This window comes from Pseudophryne corroboree, chromosome 5, assembly GCF_028390025.1.
Source record: "Pseudophryne corroboree isolate aPseCor3 chromosome 5, aPseCor3.hap2, whole genome shotgun sequence".
Classification (NCBI taxonomy): domain Eukaryota; kingdom Metazoa; phylum Chordata; class Amphibia; order Anura; family Myobatrachidae; genus Pseudophryne; species Pseudophryne corroboree.
In genome coordinates this window covers 649,289,147-649,311,683 of record NC_086448.1, presented here as the reverse complement: position 1 = coordinate 649,311,683, position 22,537 = coordinate 649,289,147, and the positions used below count along the sequence as shown (strand labels likewise).

General features: G+C 46.3%; 1 protein-coding gene across 1 annotated transcript in view; it reads right to left on the bottom strand.

Annotated features, from left to right (window-relative positions):
• Positions 1 to 2,186: 2,186 nt before the first annotated feature.
• The window catches only part of LOC134929649 (meprin A subunit beta-like), a 118,662-nt gene continuing 98,311 nt past the window's right edge, over positions 2,187 to 22,537 (bottom strand). Inside the window, exons 15-19 of the mRNA XM_063925229.1 lie at positions 14,664 to 14,853; positions 14,236 to 14,291; positions 13,859 to 13,923; positions 13,368 to 13,481; positions 2,187 to 2,314 (exon numbers count right to left, since the gene is read on the bottom strand). Coding sequence (XP_063781299.1) covers positions 2,187 to 2,314; positions 13,368 to 13,481; positions 13,859 to 13,923; positions 14,236 to 14,291; positions 14,664 to 14,853 — 553 coding nt within the window. The remainder of the gene's footprint in view (positions 2,315 to 13,367; positions 13,482 to 13,858; positions 13,924 to 14,235; positions 14,292 to 14,663; positions 14,854 to 22,537) is intronic.

The window sequence follows — 22,537 nt, the reverse complement described above, 5'->3', positions numbered from 1 at the left end:
CCCCCCCTTTTTTTTTCTTATCGTCTTTTTCTCTCCCAGCGACATCCTTGCTACGTATACTGCCTGGGAGATAAGGCTGTTAGTGCCTCAAGACACACCGCTGCTTTTTGGGACCATTTGGTACAAGACAAATTCCGGAACCTTGGCACATTGTGGGACTAGGGTGACATATATTGTGTTTCAGTATTGTTTACTGTGACATTTTATGTGTTTTATTAATTTTAGGGTACCCACTTGATATTTGTGCTCTTCACCCTAAAACCCTCTGCCTCTAGATAGACCTGCACACTTTTTGTAACCTGGTAACACCATATATTTGGTCCCAGCTTAAGTTCAGTTTCTTTTTCGTATATTTCACTGCACAGTCTCCTATTACTGGTAATATATGCTGTTTGTTTTGTTGTTTTTCAGTGAGGAGTGTTACCCTGATGAATAATAATTTTGTAATGAGGTAAATGTTGGTTGTCACTTAAGTAGCTCTGCCACATTTCTGCATTTTTTTTCTGATATAAGTTATACAACCTTTGCAGTATGGTGCATCAGTGTAGTTTTGAATACTCTGTACTACCGGTACCTTGTTACTAAAGGATTCTTGATAGGTGGGTTATGGACAAATATGTCCATAAAAATTGTTCATGCAAATCTAACCAGTCTACTGTTTCTACTAGAATGAGCAAGGCTAAGCAGACCACTGGCAAATCGCATCCACCTTCACCCCCTCACATGACTGATTCCCCAGATAAGATGTCTGACACCGAAGTTCCCTCGCGTCACTCCTCCTTGTCACAAATGGCTCAAGATTTTGTAAAATATTGATGCCTCAGATAAAAAACTTGAATATTCAATTCATTGATAAAAAAAACTTGAACAGATTCAGACTACCTTAGACACGACATTGGCCAAGTTGGAAACACACTCTACTAGGCTTACTGAGGTAGAACAGAGGGTGAGTGACATGGAAGATCATGTACATGGTCTCCAACATACAGCAGACACTCATACGACCAAAATTCAATCTTTACAAGCTAAGATTGATTTGGAAAACAGAGATAGGAGCTGTAACTTCAGATTTGTGGGTATTCCAGAGTCCATTAGGGATTCAAAATAGCCAGGATTTCTTTCCACCGAAGTCTTTGCAGCCCTGGAGCTTCCTGAAGAGACTTTTCTGCCACATATTTGAAAGGGCTCATAGAATTGGTCCATCAAGACCTGACAGTGATTCTAGGCCTCGACCTGTGATTGCGAGGTTCATGGGCTTCCGCATGAAGGAGCTGATTCTGCATACGTACTGCAGAAGCTCCCAACTGAAAGTGGGGGACCAGAAGATCCTCATCTTTCAGGATTTTTCACCCTCAGTGGCACAGAAATGTAGGGAGTTCTCCAATGTCTCTAAACTACTCTCTGATAATAATGCCCACTTTGCCCTTATGTATCCGGCAAAATTACGCATCCAAGATAATGGCAGAACGTTCTTTTTCACTGATCCCAGTACAGCTAAAACTCATGTCACAAAGATGTTAGGTTCTAGAAGCCTGGCTGATCACTAGTACACTATACTACAGTACATTGGCCTTAGTGTGTTTTACCTTTTACAAAGTATAGGGTTGTATGTCCATGTTGGAGCTACTTATATTTCATTCATAATTTTGTTTTATGTTTCTAAGCTCGTGTCAAGTGTTATTTGTAGCGATGATGCTTGTAAGGTTTCAAATGTTTGAGGAAAATGTTAGAAAATGTACTTTGAAATGATGTGTTATACTTTTTCTGCATACATTTTTGTTGTCTGTGCTCTGTCTCCCCCCCCCTCCCCCTGATATTATTTCAAAAGAACTTACGGTATACCATTCTACATTCCACCAGTGTCCAAAATGGCAGGTATCTAATACTGGATGTAGACGTGTGGGGACCTAAGTATACATTGGTAAATGTGTGTGCCCCAAACATAGGTACGTCTGAATTTTTGCAGGATCTTTCCAATACTCTTGTGCAGCGTGAGAACGTTGCGTTAGTGGTGGGTGGGGATTTTACCTCGTGGATGATCCTAGATTAGATAAAAGGCTCCCCCAAAACAACCCAAACTCACACTTATGGGAACTGATACAATCAATTAGGACATCTCTCCAGGTCACTCATATATGGTGACTACTAAACCCAACCGATAGGTAATTTACCTTTTATTCTAATGTTCACCACTCATGGTCTCGTATAGACTTTCTTAATTGCTGATTTGCTAGTTTCACAAGTGAAGCACACTGATATTCACAGCGTGCTGATTTCTGACCATGCTCCCATCTCACTGAGTCTAGAACAAATCCTACAATCGGGAGGTACGAGATTATGGAGATTTCCAAGTTTTCTCTAACGTCCTAGTGGATGCTGGGGACTCCGTAAGGACCATGGGGAATAGACGGGCTCCGCAGGAGACGGGGCACTTTAAGAAAGAATTAGGAATACTGGTGTGCACTGGCTCCTCCCTCTATGTCCCTCCTCCAGACCTCAGTTAGAATCTGTGCCCGGACGAGCTGGGTGCACTTTAGTGAGCTCTCCTGAGCTTGCTAATAAGAAAGTATTTTGTTAGGATTTTTTATTTTCAGAGAGATCTGCTGGCAACAGGCTCTCTGCTACGTGGGACTGAGGGGAGAGAAGCAGACCTACTAACTGCGGATAGGTCATGCTTCTTAGGCTACTGGACACCATTAGCTCCAGAGGGATCGAACACAGGAACGCACCCTTGGTCGTCCGATCCCGGAGCCGCGCCGCCGTCCCCCTCGCAGAGCCAGAAGCCGGAGTGTGAAGCAAGAAGACGTCAAAAGCGGCGGCAGAAGACTCCAGTCTTCATATGAGGTAGCGCACAGCACTGCAGCTGTGCGCCATTGCTCCCACATTATACCCACACACTCCGGTCACTGTAGGGCGCAGGGGGGGGGGGGCGCCCTGGGCAGCAATTAGAGACCTCTTGGCAAAGTGGGCATATATACAGTTGGGCACTGTATATATGCATGAGCCCCCGCCATTATTTTACACAAAATCGCGGGACAAGCCCGCCGCTGAGGGGGCGGGGCTTCTTCCTCAGCACTCACCAGCGCCATTTTCTCTCCACAGCTCCGCTGAGAGGAAGCTCCCCAGGCTCTCCCCTGCAGAAGCACGATAGAAGAGGGTGAAAAGAGAGGGGGGGCACATAAATTTGGCGTAAAAACAATATATACAGCAGCTACTGGGTTAACACTACGATACTGTGTGATTCCTGGGTCATATAGCGCTGGGGTGTGTGCTGGCATACTCTCTCTCTGTGTCTCCAAAGGGCCTTGTGGGGGAACTGTCTTCAAATAGAGCATCCCCTGTGTGTGTGGTGTCGGTACGTGTGTGTCGACATGTCTGAGGTAAAAGGCTCCCCTAAGGAGGAGATGGAGCTAATATGTGTGTGAGAGGGTGTCTCTGTCGACGACACCTGTTTGGATATGTGTAAGTGCTAAGGTGAATTTATTGCACAAAAGATTAGAGAACAGACAGGAAATCTACCCATGTCTGTCCCTATGGCGCAGAGACCTTCAGAGTCTCACAATGCTCACTATCCAAAATAATAGACACTGATATCGACACAGAGTTTGACTCCAGTGTCGACTACGATAATGCAAAGTTACAGCCAAAATGGCAGAAAAGTATTCAATATATCATTATTGTAATAAAGATGATTTGCATATCACTGATGACTCATCTGTCCCTGACACAAGGGTACACATTTTAAGGGGAAGAAAACTGAGGTAAATTTCCCTCCTCTCATGAGGAAAAAGAGCGGGAATCTCCAGACAAGAGACTGCAGCTTCCCACAAAGAATTCTCAGGCAGTATCCTTTCCCCACTAGGGCCAGGATGTGATGGGAATCTTCCCCTAGGGTGTCACGTTTGCCCAAAAGGTAGCCCTAGCTATTCTCAGGGATCCTGCAGATAGCGTGCCCATTTTGGTACACTATGCAGACCGGCGATTGTGTCGGCATGGGTTTATAGCGCTGTGGCGGCGTGGACAGGTACCTTTATCAGCAGAAATTGAGACCCTAGTATGTATGTGTGTGTGTGTGTGTGTGTGTGTGTGTATATATATATATATATATATATATAAAAGATGCTGTCTTAAGAGATATATATCATAAAACATGCCCAAAGAGACATGAGTATACTGGGTCCCAGAGGCAAAGCTATGTCGATTTCTGCTTGACGTATCCTGTAGAATATGCAATGGACAGATGATGCCAACTTAAGTGGCATATGGAAGGCTGAGGATTGTGTGGAGAAAGGTTCTCGGACCTGGTCTCCACAGCTATAGCTGGTAATGCTGATATTTTGCCTTGTATTCCTGCACAGCCTAGGAAAGCACGTCATTATCAAATGCAGCCTTTCGAACAAAGAAACAAGAAAGTCTGGGGTGCGTCCTTTCTTGCCAGAGGCGGGGGCAGAGGAAACCAGCTGCACAACACAGCTAGTTCCCAGGAACAGAAGTCCTCCCCGGCCTCTACGAAAATCCACCGCAGGTCACTGGGGCTCCACAGGCGGAGCTAGGCCCGGTGGGGACACGCTTTCGTAAGTTCAGCCACAAGTGGGTTCACTCCCTGTTAGATCCCTGGGCAATAGATATTGTGTCTCAGGGATACAAGCTGGACTTTGAGAAGATGCCTCCTCACTGACGGCCCTGCCGGCTTCCCCCCCCCCCCCCGAGAGGGAAACAGGGTTAACTGCAATTCACAAATTGTATCTTCAACAGGTGGTGGTCAAGGTTCCCCTCCTTCAACAAGGAGGGGGTTATTATTCGACCATGTTGTAGTCCCGAAACCAGATGGTTCGGTCAGACCCATATTGAATTAAAATCCCTGAACATATACTTGAAAAGTTCAAGTTCAAGATGGAATCGCTCAGAGCGGTCATCGCAAGGGAGGGGGATTTTATGGTGTCTCTGGACATAATGGATGCTTACCTTCATGTACCCGTTTATCCACCTCATCAGGCGTACCTCAGATTTGTGGTACAGGATTGTCATTACCATTTCCAGACGTTGCCGTTTGGTCTGTCCACGGCACCGAGAGTATTTACCAAGGTAATGGCAGTAATGATGGTGCTCCTGCGAAAGCAAGGAGTCACAATTATCCCATACTTGGACGATCTCCTCATAAAGGCGAGGTCCAGAGAGCAGTTGCTGATTAGTGTAGCACGCTCTCGGGAAGTGTTACAACAGCACGGCTGGATTCTGAATATTCCAAAGTCGCAGCTGATTCCTACGACGCGTCTGCCCTTCCTGGGCATGATTCTGGACGCAGACCAGAAGAAGGTTTTTCTCCCGACGGAGAAGGTTCAGGAACTCAAAACACTGGTCAGTGACCTCTTAAAACCAAAACAGGTGTCGGTGCATCACTGTACGAGAGTCCTGGGAGAGATGGTGGCTTCCTACGAGGCCATTCCCTTCGGCAGGTTCCATGCGAGGACCTTTTCAATGGGATCTGTTGGACAAGTGGTCCGGATCGCATCTACAGATGCATCGGCTGATCACCCTATCCCCCAGGGCCAGGGTGTCTCTTCTGTGGTGGCTGCAGAGTACTCCCTTCTCGAGGGCCGCAGGTTCGGCATTCAGGACTGGGTCCTGGTGACCACGGATGCAAGCCTCCGAGGATGGGGGGCAGTCACTCAGGGAAGAAGTTTCCAAGGGCTGTGGTCAAGTCAGGAGACTTGCCTTCACATCAATATCCTGGAACTAAGGGCCTTATACAACGCCCTAAGTCAAGTGGAGACCCTGCTTTGCAACCAATCGGTGCTGAATCAATCAGACAACGTCACCGCAGTGGCTCATGTAAACCGCCAAGGCGGCACAAGGAGCAGGGTGGCGATGGCGGAAGCCACTAGAATTCTTCGATGGGCGGAGAATCACGTACGAGCACTGTCAACAGTGTTCATTCCGGGAGTGGACAACTGGGAAGCAGACTTCCTCAGCAGGCACGACCTCCACCCGGGAGAGTGGGGACTTCATCAAGAAGTCTTCGCGCAGATTGTAGGTCGGTGGGAACTGCCACAGGTGGATATGATGGCATCCCAACTCAACAAAAAGCTACAGAGGTATTGCGCCAGGTCAAGAGACTCTCAGGCGATAGCTGTAGACGCACTGGTGACACCGTGGATGTTCCAGTCGGTTTATGTGTTTCCTCCTCTTCCTCTCATACCCAAGGTGCTGAGAATCAGAAGAAAAAGAGGAGTGAGAACAATACTCATTGTTCCGGATTGGCCAAGAAGGACTTGGTATCCAGAGCTGCAAGAAATGCTCACAAAGGACCCATGGCCTCTGCCTCTAAGGCAGGATCTGTTGCAGCAGGGACCTTGTCTGTTCCAAGACTTACCGCGGCTGCGTTTGACGGCATGGCGGTTGAACGCCGGATCCTAGTAGAAAAAGGGATTCCGGATGAGGTTATTCCTACGCTAATAAAGGCTAGGGAGGACGTGACGGCTAAACATTATCACCGTATACGGCGAAAATATGTTGCTTGGTGTGAGGCCAGGAATGCCCCTACAGAGGAATTCCAGCTGGGCCGTTTCCTTCACTTCCTACAGTCGGGAGTGACTTTGGGCCTAAATTGGGGTCCATTAAGGTCCAGATTTCGGCCCTATCCATTTTCTTTCAAAAAGATCTAGCTTCTCTAACTGAAGTTCAGACGTCTGTAAAGGGAAGGCTGCATATTCAGCCCCCGTTTGTGCCTCAAGTGGCACCTTGGGATCTTTACGTGGTGTTGAGTTTCCTGAAATCACACTGGTTTGAGCCACTTAAAACCGTGGAGTTAAAATATCTCACGTCGACGGTGGTCATGCTATTAGCCTTGGCTTCGGCTAGGCGTGTGTCAGAATTGGCGGCTTTGTCACATAAAAGCTCCTATTTGGTTTTCCATATGGACAGGGCAGAATTGCGGACTCGTCCGCAATTTCTGCCAAATGTGGTGTCATTTTTTCATATGAACCAACCTATTGTGGTGCCTGTGGCTACTCGTGACTTGGAGGATTCCGAGTTACTGGATGTAGTCAGGGCTTTGAAGGTTTATGTAGCCAGAACGGCTAGAGTCAGGAAAACTGAGTCGCTGTTTATCCTGTATGCATCCAACAAGCTGGGTGCTCCTGCTTCAAAGCAAACTATTGCTCGCTGGATCTGTAACACGATTCAGCAGGCTCATTCTGCGGCTGGATTGCCACTTCCAAAATCAGTAAAAGCCCATTCCACTAGGAAGGTGGGCTCTTCTTGGGCGGCTGCCCGAGGGGTCTCGGCATTACAGCTTTGCCGAGCGGCTACTTGGTCAGGTTCAAACACTTTTGCAAAGTTCTACAAGTTTGATACCCTGGCTGAGGAGGACCTTGTGTTTGCTCATTCGGTGCTGCAGAGTCATCCGCACTCTCCCGCCCGTTTGGGAGCTTTGGTATAATCCCCATGGTCCTTACGGAGTCCCCAGCATCCACTAGGACGTTAGAGAAAATAAGATTTTACTTACCGGTAAATCTATTTCTCGTAGTCCGTAGTGGATGCTGTGCGCCCGTCCCAAGTGCGGACTTATTCTGCAATGCTTGTATATAGTTATTGCTTAAATAAGGGTTATGTTATGGTTGCATCAGGGTTATCTGATGCTCTGTTGTTGTCATACTGTTGACTGGTTGTTATAATCTCATGTTATACGGTGTGATTGGTGTGGCTGGTATGAATCTTGCCCTGGATTACCAAAATCCTTTCCTTGTACTGTCAGCTCTTCTGGGCACAGTTTCTCTAACTGAGGTCTGGAGGAGGGGCATAGAGGGAGGAGCCAGTGCACACCAGAACCTAAATTCTTTCTTAAAGTGCCCATGTCTCCTGCGGAGCCCGTCTATCCCCATGGTCCTTACGGAGTCCCCAGCATCCACTACGGACTACGAGAAATAGATTTACCGGTAAGTAAAATCTTATTATTTCCTCGACTCCAGAAGTTCGTCTGCCTCTGAGCTGGTGGCTCCAGGAACAACGATTGAGCAGGGGTTGTCCCTTCTGGAGCTCCAACTGGTACCTCCTAATGACGGATGCCAGTCTGCGGGGTTGGAGCAACACTCTCTTCAGGGTCGGTGGACTAGGGAGGAATATCTCCTCCCGATAAATATTCTGGAGTTGCGGGCAGTGTTCAATGCTCTGGAACTTGCCCTGCCTCTGGTACAGAACAGGCCTGTTCAAGTACAGTCGGACAATGCCACCACGGTGGCGTACATAAGTCATCAAGGCGGCACTCGAAGCTGCATGGCAATGTTGGAAGTGTCAAAGATTCTTCAATGGGCGGAACGCCATCTGCCAGCCATCTTGGCAGTGTTCATTCCGAGGGTCCTCCACTGGGAAGCAGCGTGGCCCAGACGGCATTGGTTCTCAGACCTGCAGGGTCTCTTGATAGAGCGTCCTCTTCTGCTTCTGCAACGCCCAGATCTCCTTGATCAGGGCCCTTGTGTTTACCAGGATCTGGCCTGACTGGCTTTGATGGCGTGCCTCTTGAAGCTTCACTCCTCAGGGCCAAAGGATTTTCTGAGGCGGTCATTCAAATTATGTTGATAGCCTATAAACCAGCTTCAGCTCTGATTTATTATAAGGTCTGGAATTCTTACTTCACCTGGTGTGTGGCTAAGAATTACGATGTATACAAGTTCAGTACTGCCAAACTTTTGGCTTTTCTGCAACAGGGCCTGGATTTAGGCCTTTGTCTGTCCTCCCTCAAGGTTCATATATCTGCCTTGTCGGTGTGGTTTCAGAGAGATTGCGTCTCTTCCTGACATTCACACTTTCACTCAGGGTGTTTTACAGATTCAACCTCCCTATGTCCCTCCTGTGGCTCCATGGGATTTGTCTGTTCTGAATGCCCTGCAAGAGTCTCCATTTGAGCCTCTTGAGTCTGTGGACCTTAAATGGCTTACGCTTAAGGCAGGCATGTCCAAACTGCGGTCCTCCAGCTGTTGTGAAACTAAATATCCCAGCCTGCCCTGACACAGTTTTGCTGTCAGAGAATGCTAAAGCTGTATCAGGGCATGCTGGGATGTGTAGTTTCTCAACAGCTGGAGGGCCGCAGTTTGGACATGCCTGGCTTAAGGTCTTATTTTTGCTGGCTATTGCCTCTGCTCGACGGGTTTCAGACTTGGATGCCTTTATCCTGTCGGTCACCCTTTCTAATTTTTTACCTTGACCGTGCGGTTCTTAGAACTCGCCCTGGCTTTCTACCTAACGTGGTGTCATCTTCCACCTTAACCAAGAGATTGTGGTTCCAGCCTTTATCTCTCCTGGTTGGTCCTCCAAAGAGCGGTTGGATGTGGTACGGGCTCTCCGTATCTGTGTGAAGGGAACCGCCTCCCTTAGGAGATCGGATTCTCTTTGTCCTTTTTGGTTTTCACAAACGTAGCTGGCCTGCGAATAAGCAAACTTTGGCCAGATGGATTAGAATGGTGATTGCAGAAGTTTATGCGCAGGCTGGACTTCCAGCTCCTGCTGCTATCAAGGCCCATTCTACCCGGTCTGTTGGACCTTCTTGGGCAACCCGCCGTGGCGTGTCCCTAGAACAATTGTGCAAGGCGGCTACGTGGCCTTAGTGAACGCGTTTATAAGGTTCTATGCCTTTGATACCTCCGCCTCCCAGGATGCATCCTTTGGAGGCCGGGTTCTTGTGCCCGCTACAGTGCTTCCCCTCCCATGAGGAACTGCTTTAGGACATCCCCGATGTTATTCCCTGTGGAATCCCAGTGTACCCCGCTGCAGAAAAGGAGATTTATGGTAAGACTTACCATGGTTAAATCTTTCTGCGAGGTACACTGGATTCAACAGGGCGCCCACCCTGACGCACTTGGCTTCTTTTGGTTTGTATGGCATTAGCCGATGGTACCTTCTGTCGTGAGCATGTGGTTCTATGTGGCTAACATCTACCATCTCTTTTACCTGCTACTGCATTGGACTTGTTAACAAAACTGAGCTCCAGTGCCTGGAGGCGGGGATATAGAGGAGGTGGTGCAGTGCATCTTGGGAACAAACAAAGTTTTAGCCTGTTGGTGCCTTGGATCAAGATCCAACTCTACACCCTGATGTTTTTCCCTGTGGAATCCAGTGGGCCTATGGAAATCCTTTCTAACCCAGAGATATCCCGAATCTTTTACTGGAATTGTCAACGGCCAATATTTACTAAAAAATCGAGTTTGTCCGATTTGTGTTTTTTTTTCTAAGTCCCAACACGGGAATTTACTAAGCACAAATCTCGGCAGTGTTTGGACTATTCATAATGGTTTGAATGACAAAGTTCAGAAATACGAATGAATAGACCATCGGTCAAACGTGGCTGTTATTTCCTACAACACGGGTATTCACTATTCATTCGTATTTGGGTGTTTGTCTCTGAGTGCTCAAGTGCAGGTGTATTTTTTTGCGAATCGTTAAAAAAAGCAGCAAAAAAATAGACCTGCTTTTTCCAGTCGAGTTTGGATAACCATGCACGGATCAGTGAGATCTGTGCATGGTTATCTATGGGAAAGGGTCTGTTTAATGTAAAAACTGGGGGGGGGGAAATTGCGTGGGGTCCCCCCTCCTAAGCATAACCAGCCTCGAGCTCTTTGAGCCGGTCCTGGTTGCAAAAATATGGGGGGGAAATTGACAGTGGTTCCCCCATATTTTAACTACCAGCACCGGGCTCTGCGCCTGGTCCTGGGGACAAAAATACGGGGGACAAAAAGCGTAGGGGTCCCCCGTATTTTTGGAACCAGCACCGGGCTCCACTAGTCAGAGAGATAATGCCACAGCCGGGGGACACTTTTATATAGGTCCCTGCGGCCCTGGCATTAAATCACTAACTAGTCACCCCTGGCCGGGGTACCCTGGAGGAGTGGGAACCCCATAAATCAAGGGGTCCCCCCCCTTTAGCCACCCAAGGGCCAGGGGTGAAGCCCGAGGCTGTCCCCCCCCCCATCCAAGGGCTGCGGAAGGGGGGCTGATAGCCTTCTGAAAAAAATAGAATATTGTTTTTTGTAGCAGTACTACAATACGGGGGACCCCTACGCTTTTTGTCCCCTGTATTTTTGGCACCAGGACCAGGCGCAGAGCCTGGTGCTGGTTGTTAAAATATGGGGGAACCCCTGTCAATTTCCCCCCCATATTTTTGCAACCAGGACCGGCTCAAAGAGCTCGAGGCTGGTTGTGCTTAGGAGGGGGGACCCCACGCAATTTTTTTCTTGATTTTTAACACTTAATTTTTTTAAAAAAAGGTGCACAATGAAGCCCTGCACGGATCTCACAGATCCGGCCGGGATTCCTTGTGTTTTGTCAGGCAGTGTTTTACTCATCAATCCCATACCATTCGAGTTCAAACACCCTTAAAAACGGCTAAAACACGAATATTAGTAAATTTTGGCCAACGTGTTAATCAGATCAGTGCACCTAATGTCCCATAACTTGTTTCAAGACTTTCTCTTAAAAAAATAGGTCCTGATTGGCCAAGAAACACGAGGGACTATTGACATGACACGGGCTGATTTGAACTTTTTACAAACCGCTCACATTACAAGCACCACTGTGTCTAGTGTCTTTGATTCACTTGCAGCCAATCCCATGTTGGACCCTGGTCGTCTTTGGGTGAGAGGCTTTCCAGCTTATGGTCTGATATTGTAAATGGGAAATGAGGTTTAACCCTCTCCACTCGGAGAGGCGTTTCTCCATCCTGATTGTGTGGATGGTGACATTATTACAACAATAAACGTACATGTAGATTGAACATAAGAATCTGCAGGCTGCATACAAAATTGTTCATTTTAGGGAACTGTGTATCATCCTAATGGAGGTACAATTGAGCCCAGTAGTCTGCTTGGTTAACAACTAATTTGGGTGAACTACTAACATCAATGAGCAAGCAATTACATAAATTCCATTTCCTCAATTGTTATATGAACCTTATCTGACATGGCAGTATCAATTTATGGCGATATCACTAGAATCTCTGTTATCTTTATCCACAAGTTATGGATTTTGGGATCAGAATTGTTATTCACTCTTTTTTATATATGCGTGTGTTTGTCTTGTATGTTTAGTATACTGTAATCTGTGTATTTTAATTTGTGTGATTATTAGTATACTTGATACAGTGCTTTCTTATTCCTTACTGGTTGATTTTTATTTATTTTTTGGGGGGGATTTTTTGCGGGAGGGGCAGCAGCTGTCTCATTGGTGAGTTGGTTTGGTATTTGTGTGTTAACACCGTGTACTGTAGGATAATCTTATACCACTTTTCAACCCAAAACCTAGATCCAACATAGGTTTCTGGACATGGTTACAACCCAGGTCAGACCCCATTTTTACTGTACCTTGGACCCAGGTTATTCCTCTGTTGGCCCCGTTTACACTGAACCTGTGTCTGCCATTCATGTCACTTACATACACTCCCTTGAGGCCAGTGGTGCCAGTAGAATTTTTTTCTTAGTGGTACGGATAGTAAAAATGGGTGTGGTCACATGAAACTAGGGAAATGTCTACACACTGTAATGCCCCTTACACATTATGGCAAACACCGTAATGCCTTACATATTATACCACGCTCTGTAATGCCTATTACACATTATGACACTCACAGTTATACCACTGATACCATTTTATGTCCCACACACAAAAATGCCCCTTATAAATTATGACCCAGCGGTGGGCTGGTGTTACCATATTTCTTTATGGTTCTCTGTACCACCCTACTTTCAGCACTGCTTGAGGCGGACCTCTGCATACACAACCAATCAGCAGCTATTAAGCATAACTCGGCCCATGCTGCTTACACAGCACCCTTACCCGGGTCTAATGCTGGTAGCTACCAGACTGGAACTCTCCATTGTAATAGTCGCTGTTTCCATATGTGGAGTTTTGCCCTACACCGTTCTTTAATGTTTTCCCATTTTATTTTTGAAACCAGTAGAAAAAAAGTTTAAGCATTCTTTATATTTATTTTCAGGTCCACAATTTGCCTTAATCTTATAATATTTTGTGCTATTAGTATCCAAAAAACTAATTTGAATTTGCAAACTAATAGAATGTACACAACCTGTTCCCATGAAAACAAGTGTGCAAAATGTGTCTCGCTGTTTGTGTTTCCGACTCCATACTTTAACCTTAGAACAGTCCATTATCCCTGGAAGGAGCAGAATGGAATACTTGTTTCAGATCTTCCATCTTGAGTTTTACAGAAATTATAGATTATAATTCAGTTCTCTGAAAGAAAAAAAAAGTATACGTTTGTATCTTGAAATACACTTTATCTTGAACATTGCTATATTACACTTAATTACACAAATTTCTGAATATTATTATAATTATTATGAAGACTATCACTAATTCACCATTATGGAGACCCATAACTTCCAGCTCTTCAAAATTTAGTTGAGACATTCTTTGTTTTCTTGGACTGTTCTGCCAATCTGGTATCGTTCTAGACTTGCTAGAAGTTGACATGTCTTTTTAAGGGAGGGAAATATTAGGGTAGCATGGAGCTTTGACCATATAATACACCTCCTAGGTCTGTGGCACACCTACAACAAGGCATGGCTGCATCCATAGGTGCCGTAATAGGGCTGCGGGCAAGGGGGCAGCTTCCCCTCACAAACATTTGAGAGGTGTGAGTCAATGGACTAGGTCCCGGTGCGCAGTACAGCCACCATCTAGGGTTACCGTGGGAAATGTCAGGATGGAGACAGTCCCCTTTCTGGCTGCTCCACCTACTCCCTCCCTACAGCCCTTCTCTACCAGCCACCAGAGCTCTCTCCACCCAGCTTTGGCCTCTATAATGAGTGGCTTGTGACGGTGGGCTGGGACCAGCCCTGCGCCCTCTTACCTCCCATTTCATATGTTCCTTCACTGCTTCCACTCAGCTCCCCCTTTGTCTTTTCTATTTCTTCCCTTCACCCCCAGATAAATAGATAGATAGATATCTCTATTTCTGTCATCAGTTAGGTGGTGTGGTGTGTAATTCCAACTGCCCTTGAGAAGGCGACATTCAGCATTTTTGGGGTGCCAAAATTAAATTATATTTTGGTCACCCCCACTACGAAAAACATTGTGACTCTCCTGGCTAAATCCCCTTTTTGTGTGTGCACTGCTACACTTTCCCAGTTGTACAGGCACTGATGCGGTGAGGCACTGTATACAGGCCTGTATGGAGCTACGGTTTATATAAAGCTGCAGAACCTTCTGTTTTATTCTCTTATTCACTTTGCAACGGTGCCATTGTTCTGCATTAAAGACTTAACTATTTTCATAAAATTTCCCTACAGATGAATTAATAGAGAACAAATACTTTGTTGTTTGTTATGTTTAACTATTGTGGGCTACATCTGTCTTCTATGACTTAAGCTGAAGTTACTTTTACTAGAGAGGATAAGCACATGTTATACTAGTCAGCAGAGAATTGGATCTGAATTTCTGTATATACCTGCAACCAGAATAGGATCTGCAGTACATAGGGTACTGTACAGTGTATCATGGTTACCAGTACAATGTGTGAAAATATATCATTGTTTAATATGTGAGAAATCAAGAAATAAAATTGTAAGAGGTGAAATATTTTTGTAAACGTCACCACGGATGGCAGCTGGCCCTGTCGCAGTACTAGATAGTAACAGAAATCATATTATACTTACTAGATTATCATACGCCTTCCCAGTTTGCTTGCTGTTTTTTTTCACACAGTACACACTAACAAGTGTAATTACTAACATGACGACAAATATAGTCACTGAAGAAGACACAGCGATCACAACGGTGTCCTGGCTGGAGACTTTGCTTTGACATCTCTCTCCAACATACCACCAGTCTTTAGTAACTTTGCACCTAAGCAAAGATAATATTTTGTTAGATGCAATTAAATTGTATAGTGGACTTATAGGCTATGTTTGTCCCTAGTTTTACATGATTACTTTAGCTCACCCATTCACTGATAAGAAATCAGAGGGGACTTAACATATACCCTTCTGTCATATTGTAATAGGGTGATGCATTAATTTGCTTGTGCTGATTGCACTTCCGGTTGTGTACTCATATAAGGTGCCCAGTGCTCATTAGGAACACACAGTCACACTGAATGGACGTTCACCTTTGGCCTCCAGTGGTAAGAGTTATTTTGTCCTCTCCTGATGAGTACAGCTTTGACTATTTGATTTGATATCAGGTTTGGTTTACCTTTGAGATGTCCTTATGTTGCATTACTCATATTACAGAGGGCTTATTGACTGATGTGTCCTTGAATGGATTACTTTTCTGGAATTATGTGTGAAGTAAGTAGAGTTCTTTAACAGTTCTGCTCATGATAAATTTAGGTATCTTTAGTACCACACCTGATTGGGAATTTGCAAACATATATATATTTGTGTTGTTTTATTAATAGGGCTTATATGCCGACTTGGTCGTCTGTCCTATTACAGTGTTATACTGTTGAGTTATTTCATCCTAGTAATTATGATACTAGTACCTCTGGGTGATTGGTTCTTGTTGGGTGATACTGACCTACCTTTCTTCACCATATTTGGTATCCAGGAGGTATATCCATATGTTTGGTAGCATTACTCTTAGCACTTTTCTTTATTAGCACATTGCACTTTAGTGGTGAATTTCTGATTGGGCCCGTGAGACTGATTGCATTTATTTATTTCATGTATCTGTTATTCTGACAGGTTATGACTATTTGGCAATATGAAAATATGTAAGGCTTGTCTTGATAAAGGCTCTGCTTGTTGAGCCGAAACGTCGACCCAATAAAGTCGATTATGATCTAAGAATACGATTGGACTCGACTTTTGAAGGAGAGTGCCCCCCAGGTAACTGGAACTACGACTACATGTGTAGACCCACCATGATTGTGTGGATTCTACTGGGTGCACCCCACAGTTGATTGCACACGGATGTGAGTGCAGGACTTCCTTGGAGATATATATATATATATATATATATATATATGCTAAAAGTGTATAGATCGGGGGCGTGGCCTAGCTGGAGCTGCAGCGGGACGTGTGTTTGAGGAGCTCCTGCTTTATAAAATATAATTCAGACAGAAATACTTGGGGTGGCTGAAAATTTTCCCCCTCCTTCACAGCCTTCATAGCCTGCACTGTTCGGGGACCCCTAGGAGTGAGCTGCGGAGCCGGGAGGTCCGTTACTGGGCCTCTGCGGGTTGCGGCCTACATGAGCTCCTGAATCCCCGGGCTCAATTTATATACCTCCCCAGCTGCGGGACCGCGATCGGCGGAGAGGACGCCTGCCCTTCCCCACGTCTCAGCCGCTGCATACCTGATCCCTGGGGCCCCGTGGACCGACGCTTGCAGCACAGACGTGTTCCCCCCAGCAACTACAGCGGGGAGCTTGGAACTCGGAGGCGGCGGCGGGAGGCTGGAAACAAGTGCGCGGCTGGCGGCTTCTCGGCGGCACCCGGCGCAGGGAGCTTCAAAGCGGGACCAGAGGCACAGCAGAATCCCTGGACCCTGTCAGCGGTGGAGGGGGCCCAATCGGAGGGACGAGGTAAGACAGAAGCCTCATACACAAAAGAAGCCGGGTCTCCCCTGGGTTCCCCCCCCCCTCCCCCCTGCTCTTGGATGGTGGAAGAGAGTAAGGCCCCACAGACTACACGGTGGCCTGATCGATCAGCCTTAGAGCTGACTCTCCTGCACGGCTGGTCATAAAGCTGGACCCCATTCATATTTACTCCTCCAACACAGCCCCCCCTACGAAATACCCCTGTCCCCCAATATATTATATCACATTACCTACTACATTATAGCTGGCTGCTGGCCCGGAGGCTCCATCTAGTGTCCACTCTGATATACTACACTCCCCCTGGTGGGAAAGCTCCATCCACACATGATGGCTGCGATTTGATTTGATTACTACTTTTCCCTCCACCGTCCCGGCCCGGGATGTGCACCGATTGGTAACCCAGCGTGTGGAACCCTCGCTCTCAACACTTGCAACTCTGACAGTTCCCCCAAATCATCCTGACCTCTGTTATGGCTCCCAAGCGTCAGAAAGCCTCCAAATCTGTATCACAAATATCATTCTTTAAATCTTCCCCTCAACCTCCTAAAAAAATGGGAGATAAACCACAGATGAAGAAGGCTGACCCCCCGCCTATACCTCTTCCCTCTGACACATCTCCCCCGAGACAGCCCTCCCCATCCATGGCAGCTGTCAACGACTCTGATGCGTTAACAGTGGGTACAATGAAATTGCTCATGTCGCAATTTAAATCAGACATCGCGGCGGAGTTTCGCTCCACTCTCCAAGCATGTCAGCAATCCATCGACGAGATAGGAGACCGCACCAACCATCTGGAAACAAAAATGGAGGAGGTGGTGGGGTCACATAACCAATTATTGGACTCCCACGATAACCTAGAGGATGAGGTACACAAACTTAGAGATAAGATCGCAGATCTCGAGGACAGATCTAGACGGAGCAATATTAAACTGCGCGGGGTTCCTGAGGAGATATCTAACAGTAGCCTTCATGATTTTGCTGTTAACCTATTCGGAAAACTCCTACCGCAGGCCTCATCGGCTGATCTCCTTATTGACAGGATCCACAGACTTCCTAAAGCCAGAGCAGCCCCGGCCCACGCTACAAGAGATGTTTTGATGAAAATGCATTATTTTCATATTAAAGAGGCAATTCTTAAAGCATCAAGACCATCATCAGATACCGCAAAGGCTCTTGGGGACCTGCAACTATTTGGAGACCTGTCTCAAACTACCCTCCTCAGACGCCGCTCCTTTCATCCCATCACATTGGCACTAAGGAAAGCCAATATCTCTTACCGTTGGGGATTTCCTGTCAAGCTTCTCATTGCACGTGAGGGTTCCACGATCGCGATTGATAATGTCGATGAAGGAATGAAGCTCCTGAGCTCCTGGAATATTACGAGTTCACCCGGGGGAGATTCCTCTCCTCAGCGTAGACTTCAACAGGACTGGTCCACAGTGAAGTAGGAGTCAAGTCTAGGCGATGGCTGACTCTTCATATGTCGCATTTAAAGTATATATTGCTTTGATACATGCATTCCCTCCTTTCACCTAACAGGTTAATGTTCTCTCCAGCTTTTTCAGCGTTCTAATATATTCATGTTCTTTGAGAGGTTTAAATTTAAGAGGAGGATGTGTGTGGCCAAGAACTACCTTTAAGATAGACCGGTCAACTCAAAGTTTTTTCCTCTCCTCCTTCTTGTTACGGTTACCTATTTCGGTTTATTACAATATGTAGATTTAACGATACTGGACGCCTGGCTTGGCTTCCCCCCCCCCTGGGGCCCCCCCTCCCTCCTCCGGGGCGCCGTGGGTAAATCCCGGGCGGTGCGGGGGGGGGGGGGGGGACTCGGGGGGGGCGGGGCTGGGTTGGAGGTTCACACATATCCCTGGGCGGGGGTGGTGGATGGTTGTCATGCCACTAACCCCCAAAAGTTTTACACAGATGCCTGGTCAAGGCGTCTGGTTCTGGTCTCAAGGGAGACTAGTTATGTTCTTTGTTGTTTTTTATTTTCCACGTTTTATTTTTGTTTTTTTCCCATCTCCCAGTTTTGTAAGCCAATCTACGTCACCTCTATTGTCGAGTATGTTTTATTTACATCCTTTGAGTCGCTTATGCTACGCAGTCCCTTTTCTTGACCCATGGTGAATGTTATCTCAATTAACGCTAAGGGGCTGAACTCTCCCCACAAGAGGAAACTAGCCCTTACTTATTTCACTAAACAAAAAGCACATATTGCAGCCGTGCAAGAGACACACTTCCCAAGTACTAATCCCCCACGTTTCTCTAACCCTAAATACCCCCAATGTTATACGGCCAATGGCCCTGTTAAGAAGGCTGGGGTAGCTATTCTTATAGCCCATAACTGCCCGTTTGTGCTTTCGACCCAATACTCAGACCCAGATGGCAGATACCTAATACTGGTTGGCCATCTGGAAAAAGTTGAGGTAACCATTGCCTGCTGCTACGCGCCTAACACCAAGCAGATTCCTTTTTGTAGAAAGCTCTTTCAAACCCTCCAGGAGAAGTCCAGGGGAGCTGTTTTGCTTCTGGGCGATTTTAATATAGCCCCGGATTCTAACATAGATAGATCCAACCCGCCTATACTTCCTCATCTGCTAAAACCCCATAAGTCAGCCGGGCCCTTTAAAACTTTATTAGCTGAATACAACTGGTATGATGCCTGGAGAGTTAAAAATCCCACGACACGAGACTACACCTTTTATTCACATGTACATAGATCATACTCCCGAATTGACATGGCCATTGCAGATAGACCAACGTTAGCCTCTATACGCAAGATTACCATCTTGCCAATGACGTGGTCGGACCATTCCCCTCTATTTCTGAGCTGGGATGTCTTCTCATATAATGCCCCCCCGGGACCCTGGAGATTAGGTTCCCATCTATTAAATAAACCTGAGGGCCTACAGGCTGTACAGGCGGCTTTGGAATTGTACTTATGCACTAATCAACCATCAGACACCTCTACGTTCACCCATTGGTGTGCGTTGAAAGCCGTGGTCCGAGGCTCAGCGATACAAATCGCGGCTAAATTGAAACGAGACTCACGCCAACAGCTGGCCTCTGCGGAGCAGGAGGTCGCTTCACTAGAGAAGGCCCATAAAAAAGACCCCTCAAACAAAGCCATTTTCTCTAAGCTACTATCAGCCAGGGACAAAGTTAATTCCTTTGCGCTTGCTGAGGTCCACCGCAACATTCAGCGGCTTAACCAAACATATTATTCCTTAGGCAATAGAGCGGGAAGACTTCTTGCTCGTAAACTTCGTGGACGCAGAGCTCGAGAACGGATACAAGCAGTATATAATTCCAAGGGCACCAAAGTTATGGACCCCTCAGATATAGCCAACGCGTTCGCGGACTACTACTGCCAATTATATAATTTAAAAAATGACCCTGATACTCCTCAACCTGAGCCTCTGGAAATTTCTGAGTTCCTCCAGACTCTCCCCCTCCCATCTTTGTCGAAACAAGACACTGAACTCATTGACTCCCCATGGACTCTGGAGGAAATAAACACGGCTATTAACTCCCTTCCCCTTAATAAGGCCCCTGGCCCAGACGGATACCCGTCTAACTTCTATAAGCAATTTGATAAACTGCTCGCCCCTACCTTATTAAATGTGTTTCATGAAGCCTCCACCAACTCCTATTTCCCGAAAGAAATGCTAGAATCCCAAATTGTAACAATCCCGAAACCCGGCAAATCACCCACTTCCGTCCAAAACTATCGCCCCATAGCTTTGCTCAATGTTGATGTCAAACTTTTTGCGAAACTAATAGCAAATAGACTTGCTCCCCTTTTACCCGCCCTGATCGACCCGGATCAAGTTGGATTTGTGGTAGGTAGACAGGCTTCTGATAACACTAGGAGAGTGATCAATATCATTGAACACTGCCGACAGGCTGATCAACCTCTCTTGCTCCTCTCACTTGATGCCGAAAAGGCATTCGACAGACTCCATTGGAATTATATGCAGCATACACTCCGCAGGTTTGGCATTAGAGGCCGCTTTCTTAACTCTATATTAGCCCTATATTCCTGCCCATCAGCTAGAGTATTCACGAATGGGTGCCATTCTACGAGATTTGAAATTACTAATGGTACCCGACAAGGATGCCCCCTGTCCCCATTAATATTCGCTCTAGCGATTGAACCATTAGCGGAATGTATTAGAAGAGATAATCTAATCTTGGGTCCCCATATAGGCGGGAAACAGCACAAGATAAGTCTCTTTGCAGATGATATTTTGCTCTGTCTCTTGCAACCGAGATCCTCCTTACCCCACCTACATGCTATCCTTGACCAATATGCTAAAATGTCGTACTACAAGCTTAATACCGCTAAAACCGAAGCCCTCCCACTGAACATAAATACAGACGGAGTCCTCTCCCTGAAAACAAAATACAAATACTCCTGGCAATCACTATCCCTTCGATACCTGGGAGTCCACCTCTCTAGGGAGGAAGATCTCCTGACATGTAACTTTGACCCACTTCTAGCAGCATTTAGAACACTTACCAAAGACTGGATGTTGCAGGATGTCTCCTGGCTTGGGCGCGTGGCGGCGGCAAAAATGGTGCTCCTACCGAAGCTAATGTACCTTTTTAGAACTATCCCTCGTCCTCTCCCGAAGAAGACTTGTAACGATTTTAATAAGATCCTTTCCAACTACATCTGGGCGGGGAAAAAACCTAAAATAGCTAGATCCACTCTTTCAGCCCCTAAGGTCAAGGGAGGAGCAGCCTACCCTGATATAGAAAACTACCACAAAGCGTGCATTTTGAGCCAAATCAGAGATTGGATCGACGTAGATACAGTGAAACCATGGGTACTTGTCGAACAGACAACAGTGTCTCCATTCTGCCTGGCAGATCTGTTGTGGCTCCCAATGTCTGCTATCCCTATGTCAATTCATAAAAATAAAGCGATCCAATGCACATTAACTGCCTGGCATACTCTCCTCTCACCCGAAGCTAAGCAATCTCTCCCTTTCCCCCAGCTTTCATTAAAAACGATAACTCTAATGATCCCCAACCTGTCCCTACGCTCCTGGTCAGACCGGGGCCTACTGACGCTCCAGGATATCCATTCACAGGGTATGTTAGTCCCATTCACCCATTTGCAAACGCATTTCCACATTCAGAAACAGGACTTCTATAAGTATCTCCAAATACGAAACTGGCTCTCCAGACATCGCCCCAACCCCTCAGCTATTAAATATCTTCCCAAGATGCTCCCTCTTCTTGCTCGCACCAAACAGAGTAGAGGCAATGTCTCCAGATGGTATAATTACTTAATTTCAGAAATGACGACCCATACGTTTGGGTCCCAAAGTAGGTGGGAAGCTGACCTGCCCAATGTATTCACTGAAGAGATATGGTTGAGAATTTATCACTCATGCTTTAAAATTTCACGCTGTATAGGTCATTCGGAAATGTTTTTTAAATTAATCCACAGAGCATACCTCACCCCAGATCGGCTGCATAAGATATGGCCGGATGTCTCCCCCTACTGCTGGAGGGGGTGTGGACAGATTGGGAACATTATGCATGTGTTTTGGTCCTGCCCAATGTTACAACCTTTGTGGAAAGAAGTTTTTGTCCTAATCTCAGATGTGCTTGGATATACTGTCCCCTTGGACCCTCTTATAGCCCTATTTCACTACCCCCACCCGCACGTAGCTGTCTCAGATACGTACTTACTGGGACACATTCTTATAGCTTCGAAAGCCTCCATAGCCCAATTATGGAAATCAGCAAAATTACCTGACATTATAGCCATTAAAAAGAAAATTCATAATCATCATGTCTTTGAAACGTCAGGTAAACAATATTCCCAGTCTGGCTCCCGTGTTATTGCTGGTTGGCTGAAATGGGATGACTATATCAGAAGAAGTAACTCCCCCTGGGTTGACATCCCACACCTTACCATGGACAATCTTATATCACCCCCCTTATGCACATAAATTTGAGCTAGAAATGA